General features: G+C 44.3%; 1 protein-coding gene across 3 annotated transcripts in view; it reads right to left on the reverse strand.

The window, feature by feature from the left end:
• The window catches only part of WWC2 (WW and C2 domain containing 2), a 154,177-nt gene extending 142,212 nt beyond the window's left edge, over positions 1-11,965 (reverse strand). The window contains exon 1 of one of the 3 annotated variants that reach the window (XM_056560400.1): positions 11,519-11,965. In XM_056560400.1, coding sequence (XP_056416375.1) covers positions 11,519-11,646 — 128 coding nt within the window. In that variant the 5' untranslated portion in view covers positions 11,647-11,965. Of the gene's footprint in view, positions 1-216; positions 274-11,518 lie in introns of those variants that run through there. The other 2 variants (XM_056560414.1, XM_056560409.1) reach the window with 2 other exon arrangements.
• Between the last annotated feature and the right edge of the window lie 12,297 nt (positions 11,966-24,262).

Below are 24,262 nucleotides of genomic sequence, written 5' to 3' on the forward strand. Positions count from 1 at the left end.
TATCACGGTATTTTTGTAACTTATGGCGGTTCCACGGTATACAACGGTTTTTCTTTCACCCGCACCCAAATCATGTGACCCGCGAGCGCTCTTCTGCTCCCCCCCAAATCATGTTACCCGCCAGCACTGTTCTGCTTCCCCCACCAAATCATGTTACCCGCCAGCGCTCTTCTGCTCCCCCCCAATTAATGATCAGCCCAGCGAGGTACTATTCACATATGTCACCCTGCAAACACTGCCCTCCTCCTCTTTGTTGGGGGCTGCCGGCGCTGGAACTCACTGTACGCCAGTGGTCTCCAACCTGCGGACCTCCAGCTGTTGCAAAACTACAAGTCCCAGCATGCTGGGAGTTGTAGTTTTGCAACAGCTGGAGGTCCGCAGGTTGGAGAACACTGCTGTACGCTGTATGCCTATGCCCGGGCTGCAAAAGAAAATAAACTTTAACTTACCTACGTCGGCCTTACGCTGGGGACTGGAATGTCGGACAGCCGTCAGCCTATCACCGGCCGGAGCGATGTTCCGCCCCGGCCAGTGATAGGCTGATCCCACTGTCATGTAAGAAGCCGGCTAAATATCGATAATTTTTTCTTACAGCTCTACACTTCGCAGTTCTATTGTTAGTCTTCCTTATGAATACATTTACAACTGGGCATTACCATTCCCGTTTACAAAGAGGTGTGTCCCTGCAGGACTGGCAGTGTCAGCACTGATTGGTTAGTCGCAAACAGTGAAGGGACATGGCCCCAAATAGTATAACCAAGTTGTCAACTTTTTCATACATTTCTAGGAGGAATACCATAGAAATGGCACAACATACAGGTCTAAGAAAAGATGTTCCAGAATTGGGAAATACTAAGTAAGGCTGGGTCCACACTACGTTTTGTCCCATACGGGAGCGCATACGGCAGGAGGGAGCTAAAAGCTCGCGCTCCCGTATGTAACCGTATGCGCTCCCGTATGTCATTCATTTCAATGAGCCGACCGGAGTGAAACGTTTGGTCCGGTCGGCTCATTTTTGCGCCGTATGCGCTTTTACAACCGGACCTAAAACCGTGGTCAACCACGGTTTTAGGTCCGGTTGTAAAAGCGCATACGGCGCAAAAATGAGCCGACCGGACCGAACGTTTCACTCCGGTCGGCTCATTGAAATGAATGACATACGGGAGCGCATACGGTTACATACGGGAGCGCGAGCTTTTAGCTCCCTCCTGCCGTATGCGCTCCCGTATGGGACAAAACGTAGTGTGGACCCAGCCTAAGGCTGGGTTCACACTACGTTTTTGCCATACTGTTTTCAATCTGTTTTCCTAAAGAAAACTTATGGCAAAAAAACGGATGGAACAGTATGGAAAAAAGTAAACCGTATGCGTTTTTAAACAGTATACTGTTTTTAAAAGTGCATACAGTTCCGTCAGTTTTTATTGAAAAAAAAAAAAAAAAAAAACATACGTTTTTGAAAATGTCCATTTTTAATGGGAGGGGTCTTGGGTGGGTACTTTAGGATGCAAATGCGCAAAGTAAAAACGTATACGTTTTTCCCGTATGGATCCGTATACATGTGCATTTCCCATTGACGTCCATGTTAAAAAAAACGTATGCGGTTGCAGTACGGTTTTTAAACCGGAGACAAAATCGTAGCCAACCACAGTTTTGACTCCGGTTTAAAACCCGTACAGCAACCGCATACGTTTTTTTTTTTTTTTTTTTTAACATGGACGTCAATGGGAAACGCACATGTATACGGTTCCATACGGGAAAAACGTATACGTTTTTACTTTGCACATGCGCATTTGCATCCTAAAGTCCCCACCCAAGACCCTTCCCATTAAAAATGGACGAAATTTTCAAAAACGTATGTTTTTTTTTTCTATAAAAACGGACGGAACTGTATGCACTTTTAAAAACAGTATACTGTTTAAAAACGCATACGGTTAACTTTTTTCCCCATACTGTTCCATCCGTTTTTTGCCATACGGTTTTCTTTAGAAAAACGGATTGAAGACAGTATGGCAAAAACGTAGTGTGAACCCAGCCTAACATAGATAGAATACTTATAAGTGGCCTCTTCCCAATACAGCACAACTAGCAACCAGGAGCGGCGCAGAAATTGATTTACAGCCCCGATCACATGAATCACTCCACTTATACTCGGGTGCAACTGCTAGAAAAGTGATGCGTGGGGAAAAATACACAACACACATCACTTGCATCCCATCTCATTGAAAAAAATGGGAGGCTACTGCGCCAGAATTTCCACGGTAAATTTTTACACTGGATTCCACACGGAAATTCCGCCATTGTGAATGGGTCCTTCCTTAGGGCTCAAGTCCTGCAGGAACGTGCGGGAACTGAGTTCCTGTACTTTTTTCACAACAGGAACACCGTTCCCATTAGCATGAGTCCTGAAGGACCAACCGTTTAGTTGAAATCTTGAGTGAGTTCCCACACTTTTTTTTTTCCCAGGACTTGACCCCTTTCCTTACTACTAAAATACAAGTTATGAACAAATTTCTAATGGGTCTTCTGCAATCTGTTGGGATCCCAATAAAAACTATACGTTAGGGATTTGTTGGTCAAACCCCAGTGGCCAGGAAGACAACCCTCATCAAAATGTATTCGGGTCTATTCACACGGGCAGAATTTCCGCTTGCGGAATTCCATCTCAAATGAAAGCCCAATAGACTTCTATGGGATTCCACACTTCTGAATTTCCACACAAAATCCACACAATCCAGAAACCACCCAAGGAAGCGGAATGGGTGCGAAAATTCCACCCGTGTGAATAGACCTTTACTCTCATCATGGATTTTTTTTTATTGACCTCCACCCCATTTTTCTTTTTAGAACACTACGAACTTATTGCTAATCCTAAGTGCTCTCATTTTTTTACCACTTCTTCAGTATGTTACGCAAACACCACAATGTCATGCAGCCGGAGCTATATCAAGTAAACTGGCGTCATTTCTCAGGGGTAGCCAACCTACTGTGGCAAGGTCTGAACGCACCATCCAGTGATTTTGTTCCTCCATGGATAAAAATACTCCTCCAAGGATAAAATACACACCTACAATTCACTATATTTAGATGTTTACCAAATAATTTATTCATCGTTGCGTGAGTCAGATCTAAAGATTCCTGTGTGTCCTAGTTAATAATACCAGTCACAGAGTGAGAACGGAGTTAGTAAATACTGGTGATATAACAGAGCACTGGACACGATTTTATAGGGTTAAAATCATATTCCAGATTTTAATGACCCCCAGTATGGAGGGAAACCCATGCTCATTTACTTACCAAACTGGCCCCCCGATGCACATACTCTAGATAGCACATCTAAGGAACGGTTAAAGGAGTAGTCCAGTGGTGAAAAACTTATCCCCTATCCTAAGGATAGGAGATAAGTTTCAGATCCCAGTGGTTGGACCCCCCATGATCTCCTGTATGGAGCCCCGACAGCCCGCGGGAAGGGGGCGTACTGACCACTGCACGAAGCGGCGGCTGACACATCCCCTCAATACAAGTCTATGGCAGAGCTGGTGCGCTGCCTTAGACTTGTATTGAAGGGGCGTGTCAGCCGCCACTTTGTGCAGTGGTCAATACGCCCCCTTCCCGCGGGCTGTCGGGGCCCCATACAGGAGATCACTGGGGGGAGGGGGGGGGGGTCCAATCACTGGGATCGTAAACTTATCCCCTATACTTAGGATATGGGGATACGTTTTTCACCACTGGACTCTCCGGCTCTGCCGTAGCAGGGGGGGGGTGTCTGCCACTGCTTCATGCGGTGGTCAACACGCGATATCTGGCCAGCGAGCCGGGGCCCCGTACAGAGAGATTGCTGGGGGCCCCAGTGGTCGGAACCTCCGCAATCTGAAACTTAGCCCCTAACCTTAGGATTGGGGATAAGTTTTTCACCACTGGACTACCCCTTTAAGATACACTTGCTAGTAGTAGTAGTTGCCAAAATCATAGTAAAGCAGTATGGTTGAGAACATTTAGGGCTAAATCAGCGTTCTCTTAACAATGGACCTCCAGCTGTTGCAAAACTACAACTCCCAGCATGCCCGGACAGCCGTTGGCTGTCCGGGCATGCTGGGAGTTGTAGTTTTGCAACAGCTAGAGGCTCGCAGATTGGAAAGCACTGGGCTAGATTATTGCACCATGTAAAAAGCAGACAAGCAAGCTTTTGCTTCTTTTATGTGGGTTTAAAAATCACGGTTGGCGGCGCCGCCCCTGATGACAACATTGAAAGTAAACGGCACAAGAACCAGCCATTTTTGTTACCTGTTGTGTAAATTGTTGTGTAAATTGTCTTTTCAGTTATCAACCAGTCGGGCCATATTACTAGGAGCGAGATTATCGGCCAAACAATCATAGAAGAAAAGGGACGCGCCAATGATCCAGTCAAACAATGCTCACATAGGGCAGTAGTCTGCCCATGGAATACCACCCTAATAAGTAGAGGATTATCATAAAAACCGTACAATGATTGCATGACCCAGGGATATTGATAATCCTATACGGTTAAATCCACGCAGCGAAGAAAGGAACAAAACGATCCAGCACTAAAGAAATTCCAGCTTTATTGAATCCTCTTTAAAACCAGCATGGCAAAACACACTTTATATAGTCTGAGCAATCTTGACGCGTTTCGAGCGCATGCAGCACATTCTTCCTTATGTCCATTTTTAAACATTTCCAGCAGCAAAATCCATATGTAAAACATAAGGATTTTGCTTCATACGGATCCCAGATTACATCCCTGCTATAGTGAATGGGGAGAGATCCATCCAAAATCTGCATAATAAGGCTACGTTTACATTTGAAAACTTTGTAGAATGTCCAGCGGGAAAACTTCTAGCCAGACATTGCATCTTCGCAACCTGGCTCGTCAGTCGGCGCTAGACCGTGCGTAAACGCGCCGTCTTCATAGATGGCAATGTTTTTTCCGACAGATTCTGCAGAAAGAAGACACGTCAATTGTTTCCATTAGAGATGAGCGAACTTACAGTAAATTCGATTAGTCACGAACTTCTCGGCTCGGCAGTTGATGACTTTTCCTGCATAAATTAGTTCAGCTTTCCGGTGCTCCGGTGGGCTGGAAAAGGTGGATACAGTCCTAGGAAAGAGTCTCCTAGGACTGTATTCACCTTTTCCAGCCCACGGGAGCACCTGAAAGCTGAACTAATTTATGCAGGAAAAGTCATCAACTGCCGAGCCGAGAGGTTTGTGACGAATCGAATTTACTGTAAGTTCGCTCATCTCTAGTTTCCATGATTGCCGGAATCCAAATTTCTGCGGCACATGTATCTGGCGTGTGCACGTTGTATGCCAGTCAGAATGCCAGTGAAAGCGGTGGAATTTCCGAGCTCTGCCCAGTTCTGCCCAGAGATTCCGAAGTGTGAACCTAGCCTTAGGCTAGGTTCACACTATGGAATTTCCGCTTGCAAATCCGCTTTGAAATTGCAGGCAGAAATTCTGCTTACTAAAATGTACTGTATAGTGAATGGGTTTCCATTCACAAATTCACACTTCGGAATTTGTGAAGTGGAATTTGTGAACGGAAAATCTGCTTGAAAATTTCTACCTGAAGGATGGCGTTGCTCATTCTTCAGATGGAAAAACTCGGGAACACATTGCAGCCTATTGGAGACTGCAGTGTCCGTACAGTCCTAGCACCGACTGATTCAGTCGGCGCTGGCTGTATTCAGAATCTCCGGGCGGAAATTTTCTGCCCGGAGATTCCGTAGTGTGAACCTAGCCTTATGCTGTGGATTACAAATTTCACAGCATGCTCTATATTCCGTGTAGAATATGTGCATGGTTTGCCTGATACTGTATCCTGCAGTAGATTTTGCCTGTGCAAATCCTCACGGAAAATATGCAGCTTTTTCCATCCAATGAGAATTCACTGCCACTTAAATAAATTATGACATGTCAAAAGTTTTAATCAGCTTGGGTCTGTGTGTTTAGATGCTAGAACAACCCAGGAGAGGTACGCGCCAAGCCGCGTGACAGAGACTCCCAATGATGTAAGTCTATGGCCCACATTTATCATTGTCTTTAGACTGTTTTTTGTTTCTAAAAAGGGGCAAAAAAGGAGCAAGCGGGGTTTATTTGCGCCTTTTTGTTTACACATTTCTGCTGATTCTGAGTTGTAATCCACTGATTTTGGCAATACACATGATATGGACGGGTTTTATCAACTGCGCCTTTTTGTGAAAAGGAGCAAAAAAGGCGCAAAGCCACTGAAAAGTCTCTAAAACTACACCAGCCCAGACTTACCGTATTTTTCGCCCTATAGGATGCACCGGCGTATAAGACGCACCCAATTTATAGGTGCAAAATCTAAAAAATAAAGATTTTGAACCCAATAGTGGTCTTCAACCTGCGGACCTCCAGATGTTGCAAAACTACAACTCCCAGCATGCCCGGACAGCTGTCCGGGCATGCTGGGAGTTGTAGTTTTGCAACATCTGGAGGTCCGCAGGTTGAAGACCACTGCATAGGAGGTAATACTCACGTGTCCCCGCCGCTCCGGACCCGTCACCGCTGCCCTGGATGTCGCTCCATCGCTGTCGCCGTGTCCCCGTCTCTCCGGAACGTCTCTGCTGCCGGCCGGGTATCCTCGCTCTCCATCGCCGCCATCACGTCGTTACGCACCCCAACGCACGTATGCGACAACGTGATGACGAGAAAGGAGAGCGCCATCCATACAGGGGATCCCTGAACAGAGAAGACACCGAGGAGGCAGGTAAGGTCCCTCCCGGTGTCCTGTAAGCACTAACCCGGCTATTCAGTCGGTGAAATTGCGGTGAAATCGTGGCGGTCCCAAACAGCCCGATTGAACAGCCGGGTTAGTGTCACTTTCACTTCAGACGCGGCGGTCAGCTTTGATCGCCTCGTCAGAAGGGTTAATACAGGGCATCACCGCGATCGGTGATGTCCTGTATTAGCCGCGGGTCCCGGCCGTTGATGGCCGCAGGGACCGCCGCGATAGGGATGTATTCGCCGTATAAGGCGCACCGACTTTCCCCCCCCCCAGTTTTGGGGAAGAAAAAGTGCGTCTTATACGGCGAAAGATTTTTGGTGTATGTGAAGAGAGAAATTTCAGAAAATGTGACCTGCACAAAATGTATCAAATGCTCTGCGAGCATTTAATAAATTTGGTGCTCCTACACATTATCAGCACACAAAAAAAAAGGGTGTAGAAAAATGCTTCACTTACACCTACAATGATAAACGTGAGCCTGTGCCTTTTTGATTGCACAGAGAGCAGGGAGAGAAGTGCTCAGCAGCATACTTCTCTCCCCACTTGTTTTAGCAATCGGTAAGCATTAGACAGAGCATGATGTATACATTAGATATATGGAAAGAAGGATCAGATTTGTTAGATTTCAAAGTGCCAAACCTAATTCAGTGGCATTAAAAAGGTGTCTGGAAGCAACTTATCCCCTCTCCTTATGTATAATTGAGAGACAGCTGTCAGACAAACCATATGGACATACTGAGAAGGAGAGAAACTGGATTACAGTGCCCATAATCATTCACAGTCTACTCAACTTGCTGATTTCCATAGGATTAACAAATTGGGGGAGATTAAGGGTGCGTTCACACACACTCTGTTTTTGCGGGTTTTCCGCAGCGTATTTGAAAGGGGCGGGCTCTTCTTGGCTGTCCATAGCAGATTGTCGGCGGCAGAATTTACGCTGCGGAAAATCCGTCACAAGCCCCATTGAAGTCAGTTGTGAATTCCGCCACGGACAATCTGCTATGGACAGCCCAGAAGAGCCCGCCCCCTTCAAATACGCTGCGGAAAACCCGCAAAAACAGAGAGCGTGTGAACGCACCCTTAGACTACTTTTTCCTGTCTAAATTTGTCGCACAGAAAGTCGCAGTCTAAATATGTGCAACTATAAAGCAACTTTTGCTTTAGAGGATTTTTAGAACATTATGCATGCAAGTCTATTTTAGACAGAAAAATGCATTGGTGCTGAATTTATCAAAAGCGACTTTTCAGCGACAAGTCGCATCGGCGGAAAGTACGCCGAAATGTCAGACCATACTGAAGCAGGTTAAAATACAGTCTAAACCAGTGGTCTCTAACCTATGGACCTCCAGACGTTGCAAAACTACAGCTCCCAGCATGCCCGGACAGCCGATGGCTGTCCGGGCATGCTGGGAGTTGTAGTTTTGCAACATCTGGAGGTCCACAGGTTGGACACCACTGGTCTAAACCATAGATCCCAAAGACTGTGTGCAGAATTTATCAAGAGCATTGCAACTTTTGATAAATTAGGCGCACAATAGACCAGCCTAACGCTCTGTATTTTGGTCTATATTGATGCGGGACATAGACAGCTTTGATAAATCTCCCCCTTTTCCCCTGATAGATGACACTGGGTGAAAGAAGGAACGTACGTATCCATTCTAAAGGGATGCAATATGAAGAAAAGGAATGGGGAGCACTCACCAGGGTCTTCTTACAGATGCTTCTTTATTGTTCTTCCGAACATTCGGGGGTTGAACATGCAGGGGAGCGAGTGGACAGGATGCGGGGGTAGTGTGCTTGCGACAGACCGTTGTGCACCGAAGCGCTTCGTAAGGCCAGAGCGTGGCCTAACGAATCGCTTTGGTCCACCACGTATCATAAGCGTGTCAGCACCTAAAGGGAAACAGTTCAGCTTCTAGGGGCCATGTCTGCAGCGTGTACCCATGAAGCATGTATATGTGGTGTCCCGGTACCGTATAGTATACCGTACCTTGTATGGTGGTCCCCAAAGTCAGAGTTACTTTGTTCCAGTAGCATCCTCCTGGTTGGATAACCCCTAGTCACCTCTTCCTTCTTTAATTGTATGATGTTTACATGTATATGTAATTATATATTTAAATGTTGTATATAGTGTCGCAGGACCTTAGGTCACATGACTAATGTTAATTCTAGTAAGGTATGTTGAAGTACCTTCCTAGGTCACATGTCTAGAACATAATTCCTTATAAAGTGAATGACAGATGGTATGGACCAATGAGCTCAAGGCCAGCCCCTGCCCATATAAGGGAGCTGCCAGGCAATCCTCGCTCTCTTGGGTACCGGACTAGCAGAGAGAGAGTAGATCCGTGCAACTTACAAAGACAGGACCAGGCCGAAGCCTGATAATACTAAACCGTGAGTTATAATACAACTCCCCACTAAAGCTAGCGTGACTGCTGGACCTAAACTCAATCCCCTAAATCCAGCGGAACAGCGCATACCAATCTCCTGAGCTTAAAACTCACGAGGTCCCAACCAACTGTCAGGATCCTCATAGACTCTGAATGTACAAAGACTGCTCCTTCATAAAACCTACAGTAAAAGTTCCGGCAGTTTTCTGAAACCTCTGGTTGTGGACAATCATTTATTATAACTCCCTATCGCTCTTGGGACGGGTGGCGATTGGACAAGCATCTACAAAAGGAGCCCTCACCCTGGTGTCACGACAGTTAAGGGTTAAACAAGCACCCTTTAGTTACCGCACAGCTACACCCCATATACCCTACGCCCCCAAGCTACCACATATACACTTAGTGGTGCCGAGTACATCTCTATAAGGAATTTATTCTAAAGGGAGATAAGTCACCGCCAGAGGATAATGGCAGCAACTCCTCTCTCCATTGAGAACACATGGATACTTAGCCGAACCAAGTGTGCATATGTATTGGGAGGACAGGAAGAATAGGTTTGGGCAGAACAATTATTTGGCAGTAGTGTGGCCACCTTTAAGTTCACATAATATGGCAGTTAAATATTTAGATCCATGGATTGTCAATAAATCTAAAAATTGCAACTTTTTCTATTCTTTAGAGATGAGCGAACTTACAGTAAATTCGATTTGTCACGTACTTCTCGGCTCGGCGGTTGCTGACTTTCCCTGCATAAATTAGTACAGCTTTCCGGTGCTCCCGTGGGCTGGAAAGGGTGGATACAGTCCTAGGAGACTCTTTCCTAGGACTGTATCCACCTTTTCCCGCCCACCGGAGCACCGGAAAGCTGAACTAATTTATGCAGGAAAAGTCAGCAACCGCCGAGCCGAGAAGTTCTTGACGAATCGAATTTACTGTAAGTACGCTCATCTCTACTATTCTTCATTGACAAGGCCAATCCAATGCTTATATGTGTCTTGTATAGTAAAGTTACAACGTAAGGCCATGGGAGCCCATACAGACAGCCTGCCCATAGTACCCACTGTGACCAACTAGACAGGGGGCCACTTTTACTCCAGTGTACCATGCCCAGATGTGGGTCTCTTCTAACCACAAGAACTTTCTTTTTTTTATTTATTGATAGCTAAAGGAAGCAGCATCATTTGGGTTTTGTGGTGCAATAATAATACATTTCCTAGTTTAGTTTGGTATTTTTTTAACCTAAATTTGGTATCTAGAAGCAGTACGTGCCTATCTGTAGCAACACTACAACTTCAGTGCTGCCCAACCAGCGTGCCTCCTGCTGTTGCAAAACTACAACTCCCAGCATGCCCAGACAGCCGTTGGCTGTCTGGGCATGCTGGGAGTTGTAGTTTTGCAACAGCAGGAGGCACCCTGATTGGGAAACAGTGTCGGGGTATGATGGCGATTGAAGTTCTGCAGTTGGAGCGCCACATGTTGGCGATCACTGCTCTGGCGACACAAAACTATTTTTTCTGACCGATATCCCATGGCTTGTTTATTAGACATAGTAATGATGCCCCTCGGTTGGCACAGGACGCCTGGTTACTACAATCAGGACTTTGAAGCACTTCTAGACAAAAGCTGTGTGCAGGAGAGAACCGCCTCCAGCCAATAGCCAGTCCCCTTATTCCAAGCATGACAACAGTTGGATGCCAGCAGCTAGAAAGCAATGAGGAATCCAGTGACACTGGTAGAACAAAGGCACATTATTGACATTTCTAGCCCGCAGCGCTGGAGGGCCACCGTGTAACCCGCCCCAGGGGACAGCAGCACCACAACAAATATGCTGAGCACAACACTGTGCTGGGTACAAGAGTGCAGCGCAACAATGGTGCCCATGTATACAATGGCAGCATGGCACTTGCCCATCACCATCTACAACTCTGATGCCTGATACATTCCTAGTCATTTTTGGGGGGGCTAGGACATTTTCCTACACAAGCCCAAATATTATTTCTATTAACCAGTTGGGGGGTGAAGGGCAGCACAACAGTTTAGGGAGTGTGGGAAAGCGGAGCCCCCCTCCCCCTGTTGCCTCACCACATTTTTTTTCCCTCTCAGAGCCCAACATTCCTGAGGTGACTCCACCCCCTCCCATTACCCAAAGTGACTGCCCCCCCCTGCCCTGCCTGTCTTTCTTCCCAAACTCCCTCCCCCTCCAGGTTCCCATACAACATAACCATACAACAGCTGCTACATTGTACCCACAAGTTCACTATAAGCAGCTACAATGTTACCACTCTGCAGATGGCACAAGCCATGCCAGCCTGGGGGTGGGGTGAGGGCACCCAGAGAGGGGCCACATGTCACAACCTACCTGTCCCTGGGGTCGATCCAGCTGGTCTGCCTGCTGTTGTGGTCGATGTAAAACACCTTCCCGTCGTAGTCTCTGGCTTCTTCCCAGCCATCCGGTAGAGGCAGCTGCCCATTCCCCTTCCTAGGCATGATCAGCCCCTGCAAACTCCTCCATAAGTACAGAAAGAGGCTGGAGGGGGGCAGCCGGAGCACCGATACGAAGCCCCTAGAGCCGGGCACAGAGCCGCCCAGCAGGCAGGCAGTCGTCCGCTCCGCGCTGCAGCATTTCTGGGGGGCTCCCGGCTCGGAGGTCGCACTAGCAGCACGGAGCCGTCTGGCTGACGATCGGGGGAAGCCAGTAACCTCGGCCTGTTCCCAGCCACAGGCTCATTAGCATGAGATTAGCATCCGTCTCATCTGCATGCACATTCCACACTCCTGCATTCCTCTCTGCTAACCCCTTGTGTGCCGGCCTACAGCTCCCAGGACCTACACCCACCAGGGCAGGGCTGATCCCTGCGCCCCTATCCTGCAGGCGGTGCCAGTGACCACTCTCTGCAGGACAATTTACTTGCCCTGTACTCTGCCTAATCATACTTGGGGTGACGAGTGCACCCACATAGCAATAGGGCCTAAAGAAGCACTACAAGTGTCATGATGTGCAGTGTTACAGTCTAACCTTTTATGATGTCTTCTCATCTAAACACTTAAAGGGGTACTCCACTGGGAAAAAAACATTTATTAAATCAACTGGTGCCAGAAAGTTAAACAGATTGGTAAATTACTTCTATTAACCCCTTAAAGGGGTAGTCCAGTGGTGAAAAACGTATCCCCTATCCTAAGGATAGGGGATAAGTTTGAGATCACGGGGGTCCAGCCGCTGGGGCCCCCTGTGATCTCTCTGTACAGGGGCCAGACTCTCCGGCCAGATAGCGGGTGTTGACCTCCGCACGAAGCGGCGGCTGACACGCCCCCTAAATACATCTCTATGGCAGAGCCGGAGATTGCCGAAGGCAGCGCTCCAGCTCTGCCATAGAGTTGTAAGTTGTATTGAGGGGGCGTGTTGGCCGCCGCTTCGTGCGGAGGTCGACACGCCCCCTTCCCGCGGGCTGTCGGGGCTCCGTACAGGAGATCGCAGGGGGCCCCAGCAGTTGGACACCCCCCCCCCCCCCCCCGCGATCTCAAACTTATCCCCTATCCTTAGGATAGGGGATAAGTTGTTCCCCACTGGGTCACCACTGGACTACTCCTTTAACCCCTTAACGACGCAGGACGTATATTTACGTCCTGCGCCGGCTCCCGCGATATAAAGCGGGATCGCGCCCCGATCCCGCATCATATCGCGTCGGTCCCAGCGCTCATCAACGGGCGGGACCCGCGGCTAATACCACACATCACCGATCGCGGCGATGTGCGGTATTAACCCTTTAGAAGCGGCGGTCAAAGCGAAAAGGCAAAAACGGAAAAACCCTGAGTCCTTAAGGGGTTAAGGACTCAGGGTTTTTCAGTTTTTGCACTTTCGTTTTTTCCTCCTTACTTTTAAAAATCATAACCCTTTCAATTTTCCACCTAAAAATCCACATTATGGCTTATTTTTTGCATCACCAATTCTACTTTGCAGTGATATTAGTAATTTTACCCAAAAATTCACGGCGAAACGGAAAAAAAATCATTGTGCGACAAAATCGAAAAAAAACGCCATTTTGTAACTTTTGGGGGCTTCCGTTTCTACGCAGTGCATATTTCGGTAAAAATGACATCTTATCATTATTCTGTAGGTCCATACGGTTAAAATGATACCCTACTTATATAGGTTGGATATTGTTGTACTTCTGGAAAAAATCATAACAACATGCAGGAAAATTTATACGTTTAAAAATGTCATCTTCTGACCCCTATAACTTTTTTATTTTTCCACATACAGGGTGGTATGAGGACTCATTTTTTGCGCCGTGATCTGAAGTTTTTATCGGTAGGATTTTTGTTTTGATGAGACTTTTTGATCACTTTTTATTCATTTTTAATGGTATAAAAAGTGACCAAAAATAAGCTTTTTTGGACTTTGGAATTTTTTTACGCGTACGCCATTGACCGTGCGGTTTAATTATTATTATATATTATTATATATTTTTATAGTTCGAACATTTACGCACGCGGCGATACCATATATGTTTTTTTTTTTTATTTACACTGTTTTATTTATTTTTTTATGGGAAAAGGGGGGTGATTCAAACTTTTATTAGGGAAGGGGTTAAATGACCTTTATTAACACTTTTTCTTGCAGTGTTATAGGTCCCATAAGGACCTATAACACTGCACACACTGATCTCCTATGCTGATCACTGGCGTGTATTAACACGCCTGTGATCAGTGTTATCGGCGCTTGACTGCTCCTGTCTGGATCTCAGGCACGGAGCAGTCATTCGTCGATCGGACACCGAGGAGGCAGGTAAGGGCCCTCCCACTGTCCTGTAAGCTGTTTGGGACGCCGCGATTTCAGCCAGACTGACTAGCCGGGATATTTCACTTTCACTTTAGAAGCTGCGGTCAGCTTTCACGGCCACTTCTAAAGGGTTAATACCGCACATTGCCGAAATCGGCGATGTGTGGTATTAGCCGCAGGTCCCGGCTGTAGATGAGCGCCGGGACCGACGCAATGTTATGCGGGGTAGCAGCGTGACCCCGCTTCATATCGCGGGAGCCGGCGCAGGACGTAAATATATACGTCCTGCGTCGTTAAGGTGTTAAAGGGGTACTCCACTGGAAAAAAAAAAACATTTAATAAATCAACTGGTGCCAGAAAGTTAAACAGATTTTGTAAATGACTTCTATTAAAAAAAAAAATCTTAATCCTTCAAGTACTTATCAGCTTCTGTATGCTTTACAGGAAGTTATTTTCTTTTTGAATTTCCTTTCTGTCTGACCACAGTGCTCTCTGCTGACACCTCTGTTCAAACAGAACTGTCCAGAGCAGTAGAGGTTTTCTATGGGGATTTGTTTGTACTCTAAACAGTCCGGAGAGAGCACTGTGGTCAGGCAGAAAATAACTTCCTGGGAAGCATGCAGCAGCTGATAAGTACTGGAAGGATTAAGAATTTTTAATAAAAGTAATTTACAAACCTGTTTAACTTTCTGGCACCAGTTGATTTAAATGAAAATATTTTCCAGTGGAGTACCCCTTTAACGTTTATTAATTTTGTTTCCGAAATTAAACTCACTAATTAGAAAATAAAGTAAGGCCCTGTCGGTACTCTTTATGTTTTTGTTGCTGAGGATATTTTATATCTAGAAATAGATAAAATTTCAACATTCTTTTTGGAAAATAAAAGACTTTGGATAGGGGATAAGATGCTAGGGGCGGCGTACCCCTTTAAGGCTAGGTTCACACTACGAAATTTACGCCTGCAATTTCAAAGCGGAATTGCACGCTTTGAAATTGCAGGAAGAAATTCCGCTTGCTAAAATGTATAGTGTAGCGAATGGGTTTCCGTTCACAAATTCACACTTCGGAATTTGTGGACGGAAAATCCGCCTGAAGAATTTCCGCCTTCAGGCGTTGCTCATTCTTCAGGCAGAAAATACTCGCGGAAAACATTGTAGTCTATTGGAGACTGCAGTGTCCACACGGTCCTAGTGCCGACTGATTCAGTTGGTGCTGGCTGCACTCGGAATCACCGGGCGGAAATTTTCTGCCCCAAGATTCCGCAGCCTAAATGTCCTTAACCCCTTAAGGACCAAGCCCATTTTGGCCTTAAGGACCAGAGCGTTTTTTGCACATCTGACCACTGTCACATTAATAACTCTGTAATGCTTTTAGTTATCATTCTGATTCCGAGATTGTTTTTTCGTGACATATTCTACTTTAACATAATGGTAACATTTTCTGGTAACTTGCATCCTTTCTTGGTGAAAAATCCCAAAACTTGATGAAAAATTTGAAAATTTTGAATTTTTCTAACTTTGAAGCTCTCTGCTTGTAAGGAAAATGGATATTACAATTAATTTTTTTTAATTCACATATACAATATGTCTACTTTATGTTTGAATTATAAAATTTATGAGTTTTAACTTTTGGAAGACACCTAAGGGCTTCAAAGTTCAGCAGCAATTTTCCAATTTTTCACAAAATTTCCAAACTCACTATTTTTCACGGACCAGTTCAGGTTTGAAGTGGATTTGGAGGGTCTTCAGGAATAGCAGCAAAGTGAAGGAGAAGATTCTAAATCTTCATTTTTTACACTGGCATGTTCTTGTAGACCCAATTTATGAATTTTTGCAAGTGGGAAAAGGAGAAAATTTTTACTTGTATTTGTAGCCCGATTTCTCTCGAGTAAGCACATACTTCATGAGGGACATTTATCAATGTTTGCTTATGTATTCTTTTTTTTTTTGTAATTTTTTCCTTACTTTTTTGTGTGACTTATTTAGCAACTGGTTTCAGCCTGTTGATAATTTTCTTTCACGTAAGCAATTTTTCCTTTTTTACTTTGGTAGTAGCTTTTTCTGCTCCATGTTTGAGCTGGAGTAAGTTTAGTAAATTTTTAACCCTGTTGTGACTTTTTTTTGCGCAGTTGCGACTGTCGCAGTTAATAAATACCTGACTACCCGTAGTCCATTTTAAAATTATTACTACGTAGTTAATTTTTGGAAAACTTGCTTTTCTCGCTTTCCAGTCAAAATGTTGCGCGAAAAATCGCGTAGTCGCAGTTGCGACAATTATAGTAAAGAAAACCTGACTAAACCCGTTGATAAATGTCCATACATATGTCTATGTAAATTGTTCAACGGGCGCAGTAGAGGGCTCAGAAGGGAAGGAGCGACAAGGGGATTTTGGTGAGTCCATTTTTCGGAAATGGTTTTTGGGGGGCATGTCACCTTTAGGAAGCCCCTAGGGTGTCAAAACAGCAAAAAAAAAAAAAAACACATGGCATACCATTTTGGAAACTAGACCCACAGGTGTTTCATGACTTTTGCAAATGTAAAAAAAAAAAAAATTGACCTAAAATGCTTGTTTTCCCAAAAATTTTTATTTTTTAAAAAGGGTAATAGCAGAAAATACCCCCCAAAATTTGAAGCCCAATTTATCCCGATTCAGAAAACACCCCATATGGGGGTGAAAAGTGCTCTGCTGGCGCACTACAGGTCTCAGAAGAGGAGTAGTCACATTTGGCTTTTTGGAAGCAAATTTTGCTCTGGGGGCATGCCGCATTTAGGAAGCCCCTATGGTGCCAGGACAACAAAAAAAAAAAAAACACATTGCATACTATTTTGGAAACTAGACCCCTTGGGGAATGTAACAAGCGGTTAAGTGAACCTTTATACCCCACAGGTGTTTCACGACTTTTGCATATGTAAAAAAAATAAAAAAATTTTTTTTACCTAAAATGCTTGTTTTCCCAAAAATGTTTCTTTTTTAAAAAGGTTAAAAGCAGAAAATACCCCGCAAAATTTGTAACACAATTTCTCCCGAGTACGGCGATACCCCATATGTGACCCTAAACTGTTGCCTTGAAATATGACAAGGCTCCAAAGTGAGAGTGCCATGCACATTTGAGGCGTGAATTAGGGATTTGCATAGGGGCCGACATAGGGGTATTCTACGCCAGTGATTCCCAAACAGGGTGCCTCCAGCTGTTGTAAAACTCTCAGCATGCCTGGACAGTCAGTGGCTGTCTGGTAATACTGGGAGTAGTTGTTTTGCAACAGCTGGAGGCTCCGTTTTGGAAACAGTGGCGTACCAGACGTTTTTCATTTTTATTGGGGAGGGGAGGGGGGCTGTGTAGGGGTATGTGTATATGTAGTGTTTTTTACTTTTTATTTTATTTTGTGGTAGGGTACAGTCGCACAGGCGGGGGTTCACAGTAGTTTCTCGCTGGCACAGTAGTTTGGCCGCAGCTCAAACTTGCAGCCGGATACTTACTGTAAACCTCCGCCCATGTGAGTGTACCCTGTACGTTCACATTGGGGGGGGGGGGGGGGAACATCCAGCTGTTGCAAAACTTCAACTTCAGCTGTTTCATCACTACAACTCCCAGCTTGCCCTGACATCTATTGGCTGTCAGGGAATGCTGGGGGTTGTAGTATTGAAACAGCTGGAGGCACCCTGTGTAGATAAACTATTAGTTACATGCGGCGCTAGCCCGTCTCCCCCCCCCGCCCCCCCCGCGCCATACCCCGTTCCCTCCATCACAACACCCCCCCATTACACTTACTGCAGAGTCCGGCAGCGGGCGTGCAGGGACAGCGGTGGCTACGAGGCGGAGGTGGCGGCAGCAATGTGCGGGGGTAGTGGCCGGGGAGCCAATGCGCTCACTCCCTGCCTGTCTGATTGACAGGCAGGGAGCGAGTGCAGGCTGAATGAAAAAGGACCGATGCTCGACCGCATCGGTCCATTTTCAGGCGTGACGTCACGCCAGGCTGCAGCCGGCCACTAGGAGGGAGACCCCTAGTGGCCGGTTTTCAAATGTAAATTGAACAATTTTAATTAAAAAAAATAAAATAAAAGTATATTAGAGATATGTTAGTACATAAGTACTACAATATATCAAAAAATAAAGTGGGTGACAGTGCCCATTTAAGGATTTTTGGGGACTGAGATCTGTTTTCCTATATTTTTATACTTTATGCCAGACCATGTGGGTATTGGTGTCATCCTCCATATTGTAGTTGTAAGCTGCACTACTTACTACATTACATCAGTGTTTCCCAACCAAGGTGCCTCCAACTGTTGCAAAACTACAACTCCCAGCATGCCCAGACAGCCTTTGGCTGTCTGGGCATGCTGGAAGTTGTAGTTCTGCAACAGCTGGAGGCACCTTGGTTGGGAAACACTGCATTACATAATCTATAGCATTCTCACACATATATTTGTCTAATGTATGCCACAAAGGTATGTACAAAAACAAACCCATTTTCAAACAAAGTTGTAACTTTTTTTTAAATTATATATGTTTGGGTACATTTGCATACATTTTAAAAGCAGAGAAAAAAAAACTTCTTCCCGATTCCAATATGGCAAACAGAATAAATCCCTGGATCAATGATCAAGGTTCTATCTCCATAAATCTAGTATCCATATCCACCGGTAATATTTTTCTAGAAAAACATGCTTTTCCACTTTCTTGGAAAAATTTTTTTTAATCAACTGGTGCCAGAAAGTTATACAGATTTGTAAATTACTTCTATTTAAAAATCTTAACCCTTCCAGTACTTATCAGCTGCTGTATGCTCCAGAGGAAGTTCTTTTCTATTTTTAATTTATTTTCTGTCTGACCACAGTGCTCTCTGCTGACTTCTCTGTTAATGTCAGTAACTGTCCAGAGCATGAGAGGTCCAGAGCTGACAGAGGTGTCAGCAGAGAGCACTGTGGTCAGACTGAAAAGAAATTCAAAAAGAAAAGAACTTCCTCTGGATCATACCGCAGCTGATAAGTACTGGAAGGATTAAGATTTTTAATAGAGGTAATTTACAAATCTGTTAAACTTTCTAGCACCAGTTGATATATATTCACCCCTCCTATATTAAAAAAATTACTACTGTATCATTATCACAGGTATTTGTATTGCCCTTGTTGACAAATTAGTAACTAATGTTACAGTGTGTATTAAATGTATATTTAAATGGGCATTGTCAGATATAAACACTTTTTATATGTTGTACATCTTGGCAAAACAATAGTTTTTCTAATATACTTCTTATTTTACTAAAATTTTCACATTTTATTAAAGAAAACTGCCTTTGAAAATAACCCACACTAGGGGTTCCAGAGCAGCATAAGTGTGTCCAAGGGTCATGGACATGAGATGGCTGATTGACAAGGCTGCAGGAGGAACACAGCCTGCAGCAACACTGCTGTAACACAGAGTTTTTCCAAACATGTGCCTCCAGCTGTTTCAAAACAACAACTCCAAGCATGCCGGACTGTCAAAGGATGTATGGGCATGCTGGGAGTTGTAGTTTTGCAAAAGCTGTAGACACACAGCTGAAGGCAACACTGCTGCAAAAAAAGAGTTATCCAAACACTGCACCTCCAACTATTCCAAAACTACAAGTCCCAGCACACATAAATGACATAGGAAGATGTAAGTTATATACTCACCATATTGGGCCTCATTTACTAAGAGTGTTGGGTTTTTATTAGTGGGACATTTTGTTTCAGACTTGCAGGATTCCTCTCAATTTACTATGGGGAAAAGTCGGGAAAATTTTCTGACCAGCTTTTTCTAGGTGGAAATTTCCAGCCATTTATCTACAGGTTTTTCTGTGAATTCAATAGTAAATAGGTTGGGTTGTGAAACCACGCCCCTTTTGGACCGACCACGCCCCTTTGTGACAGACCACGCCCCATTTTTGGCTTTTCACAGTGCGATGTTGGGTTTGTAGGATTTTCCTTGCGCATACTGGCGCAGACATGTCTCAGAAACTCTGCGCCAAAATAACCTGACAAAAGCTGGTCGGTTTCAGCTAATTAAAGAGGCCCATTGTCTTTGGCGGTAGAGTACAGGTAATCCCCAATAATCATTGTGTGTGTGTGTGTGTGTACATGTATGTACAGCATGAATCCAGAGAGAAAAGGCTCCCAGAGCAGTGAGTGAAGGAGGGGGAGGAGTCATCACAGTGCAGGCAATAGAAGGACACATCCCCTCCCTTTCATAGGATGGAAAAGACATTGAGCAGATATAATATGCAATTTTTAAGTGAAATAGGGGTGATAGAGACATAAACATTACATGTACATGATCAGGACGAGGTACTGAGTAACATATAACAGTTTTTTTAAAGTATGTTTTAAAGGAGTAGTCCAGTGGTGATTCAGTTGTGAGCAACTTATCCCCTATCCTAAGGATAGGGGATAAGTTGCAGATCGCGGGGGGTCCGACCGCTGGGGCCCCCTGCGATCTCCTGTACGGAGCCCCGACAGCCCGCTGGAAGGGGGCGTGTCGACCTCCGCACGAGGCGGCGGCCGACACGCCCCCTCAATACAACTCTATGGCAGAGCCGAAGCGCTGCCTTCGGCAATCTCCGGCTCTGCCATAGAGATGTATTGAGGGGGCGTGTCGGCCGCCGCCTCGTGCGGGGGTCGACACCCGCTATCTCGGCGGAGAGCCGGGGCCCCGTACAGAGAGATCGCAGGGGGCCCCAGCGGTCGGACCCCCCGCGATCTCAAACTTATCCCCTATCCTTAGGATAGGGGATAAGTTTTTCACCACTGGACTACCCCTTTAAGGATTTTGAGAGGACTGAGATCAGTTTTTTTTTATAGTTATTACTGAATGTCAGACACTGTGCGCATTGGTGTCATTCTCAGATAACCTTTATATCTTAGTTGTGCACTACTTTTAGTTCTTCCAGACTTTAAATTTGTTATTCATTACATCAGTGTCTCCCAACCAGGTTGCCTCCAACTGTTGAAAAACTACAACTCCCAGCATGCTTTCGGCTGTCTAGGCATGCTGGGAGTTTTAGTTTTGCAACAGTTGGAGGCACCCTGGTTGGGAAACACTGCATTACATAATTGATAGCATTGTAACACGTAGGGTATGTTTCCATTTGTTCTACACATATATTTATCTGATGTATACCACAAACAAATATACAAACCCAATTTTGACCGAAGTTGCATACATTTTTAATTGTTTATGTTTGGGTACATTTGCATACATTTAAAATATTCATTTTTTTTGCGCTAATATGTAAAACTGTAAAATAGGAAACAACAGACGTACATGTTTTAGATGTAAACACGCATAGACCTATACCCCACCATACATCACAGAAAAACGTGATGTGCAAAACTTTTCTATATCCCAAAAATAAAAAATTGTCAACTATACAGGGGACAAACCGAAACCAAAAGTAATATAGCATTATGGGTATAATTTCAAGGGTATATACCACAATATATGTTTCTGTACTGTTTGTAAGTATTTCCTGTTGTACTGCTGTGATAGAGATGGATCGAGTCCTAACATTGGTTCTCATTTCTTTGGATTTGTAAACCTTGATACAGTAAAACCTCTGAGAAGACCATACAAAATTGCATTGAAAAGTGGTCTTATATGGCGGTTGTCTTCTCAAAGAAAATAAACACTATGCATAATGGGTGTAAAATTTGTCACATGACATATGGAATGGAAAAGGGGGTGGTCCTATCAAAGAGGTGGTGAGGATCCACTGTATACTATAATATGCATTCTTCTCTCAATAAAAACTAATGCGAATGGTGTTCCTGCTGTGAAAAAAGTGCAGGAACTCAGTTCCCACACGTTCCTTCAGGACTTGAGCCCTGAGCATAACCTATTGTGGCTGATACCAGCAAGAAAAGGTAGTTCATGGAAGAGATTAGAGAATTTCTAGGGATCTTGTCTCGACAGAGGGTTCCAATATCAATATATACACTTCTTTGACTTATTTTTTTTTTTTCTTAACACTAAAATAGAGGAAAATGGGAACTACAGTGTGATATATTTTGACTAAGGATGCATGCACAACACGTTTTTGCAATACAGTTCCTGTATAAGGATTTTGATGAAAAACGGATTCCTCAAAACCTGACTAAACTGTATCAAAACGTGTGTACAAATTTTAACTCATATACAGTTTAAAACCATATACAGTTTGAAAAATGATGTCCGGTTGCATCAGTTTAAAAAAAACAAAAAACGTATAACTGGATGGAACCGTACGCATATACAGTTCTATACGGTTCCCATTGACTCCCATGTAAAAAAAAAAACACATACGGTTTAACCCCTTAACGACGCAGGACGTAATTATACGTCCTGGTAATGTGGTACTTAACGCACCAGGACGTACATTTAAGTCCTGAGCATAACCGCAGGCATCGGAGCGATGCCGACATCATGCGTGGCAGATCCCGGCTGTGGATCGCAGCCAGGGACCTGCCGGTAATGGCGGACACCCGCGATCCCGCGGATGTCCGCCATTAACCCCTCAGATGCCGTGATCAATACAGATCATGGCATCTGCAGCATCGCGGTCACTTAACAGGATGATCGGATTGCCACCAGCGCTGCCGCGGCGATCCGATCATCCTGCATGGCAGACGGAGGTCCCCTCACCTGGCTTTCCTGTCTTCCGGGAGTCTTCTGCTCTGATCTGCCTTCCCGCAGACGAGAGCAGAAGATGACCGATAACCCTGATCAGTGCTGTGTCCTATACATAGCACTGAACAGGATTAGCAAGTGTATGGTTGCTATAAATAGTCCCCTATGGGGACTATAAGAGTGTAAAACTAAAAGTATAAAAAGTAAAAAAAGAAAGTAAAAAAAATGTTAAAACCCCCCTCCCCCAATAAAAACGTAAATTGTCCCATTTTCCCTATTTTACCCCCAAAAAGTGTAAAAAAATTTTTTATGTACATATTTGGTATCGCCGCGTGCATAAATATCCGAACTATTAAAATAAAATGTAAATGATCCCGTACGGCGCAAAAAATGAGCCCGCATACCACCGCTTATACAGAAAAATGAAAAAGTTATAGGTCTTCAAAATAGGGGGATTTTAAATGTACTAATTTGGTTAAAAAGCTTGCAATTTTTTTAAGCGCAACAGTAATAGAAAAGTGTATAATCATGGGTATCATTTTAATCGTATTGATCCAGAGAATAAAAAACACGTAATTTACCATAAATATACGTCTTGAAAACAAAACCTTCCACAATTAGCAAAATTGCTGTTTTCTTTTTAATTTCCCCACACAAACAGTATTTTTTTGGTTGCGCCATACATTTTATGGTAAAGTGAGTGATGGCATTACAATGGACAACTGGTCAAGCAAAAAACAAGCCCTCATACTAGTCTGTGGATGAAAATATAAAAGAGTTATGATTTTTTGAAGAGGAGGAGGAAAAAATGAAAACGTAAAAATAAAATTGTCTTAGTCCTTAAGGTCCAAATGGGCTGAGTCCTTAAGGGGTTAATACAGTTTTTAACCCGGACCAAAAAATTGGGTAGACTACGGTTTTGGGTACGGGTAAAAAAAAACGGACAAAACCGTATAGGATGCAAAATTGACTAAACCGGATAATGCGTTTGACATACGGTTTACAATGTTAAGTCAATGCATACAGTTTTCTATACAGTTCCATACGATTTTTAACTTAAAACTGTATACGGGAACTGTATATCAAAAACGTGGTGTACATGCACCCTAAAACATGGGGGGGATTAATTGGTTTACACCAGAGAAGTGTCCCAAGTCAATAACTAGCAAAAGAGGCCCGTTTTCTGGTTTTCTTTTGCGCCATAAAATGGGCAAAAATGTGAGAGATAAGGGAATACATCAGGTTAGTAGCAAAAAGGTATACCACTGTGTACCTGAGGCAGGTCTATTTACCTTAATATTTCCATGTCCCTCCTGCATTGTCCTCTATCGCTCACTGGGCTCAGGTCCTCCCGTTTTGGCTGGACAGTACTACTGTACTTCCAGAGCAACCTGTGACCAAAGATGTTGTCAGACTAGGCCATTCCGCCATGTATAACCTAGTAGTAGAGGTACTGTACATCCTTCTGTGTATTGATATTGCTATTGACTATTGGGGACCCTTATACAGAGAAGATTGGTAGTAGATCTCAGCAGAATGACAACCTCTACCTACAAGAACAAATGTGTATAGATATCTTAGTTGTGAAAAGCAAGATTGTTGAGCAAATTATTAAAAAAAGGATTCACCACTTATTTTATTCCTTTTCAAAATTCAACCCTCAATTTTCAAGACAGTTACTGGAAAATATTGCTGTTTTA

This window comes from Hyla sarda, chromosome 1, assembly GCF_029499605.1.
Source record: "Hyla sarda isolate aHylSar1 chromosome 1, aHylSar1.hap1, whole genome shotgun sequence".
In the NCBI taxonomy this organism is placed as follows: Eukaryota; Metazoa; Chordata; class Amphibia; order Anura; family Hylidae; genus Hyla; species Hyla sarda.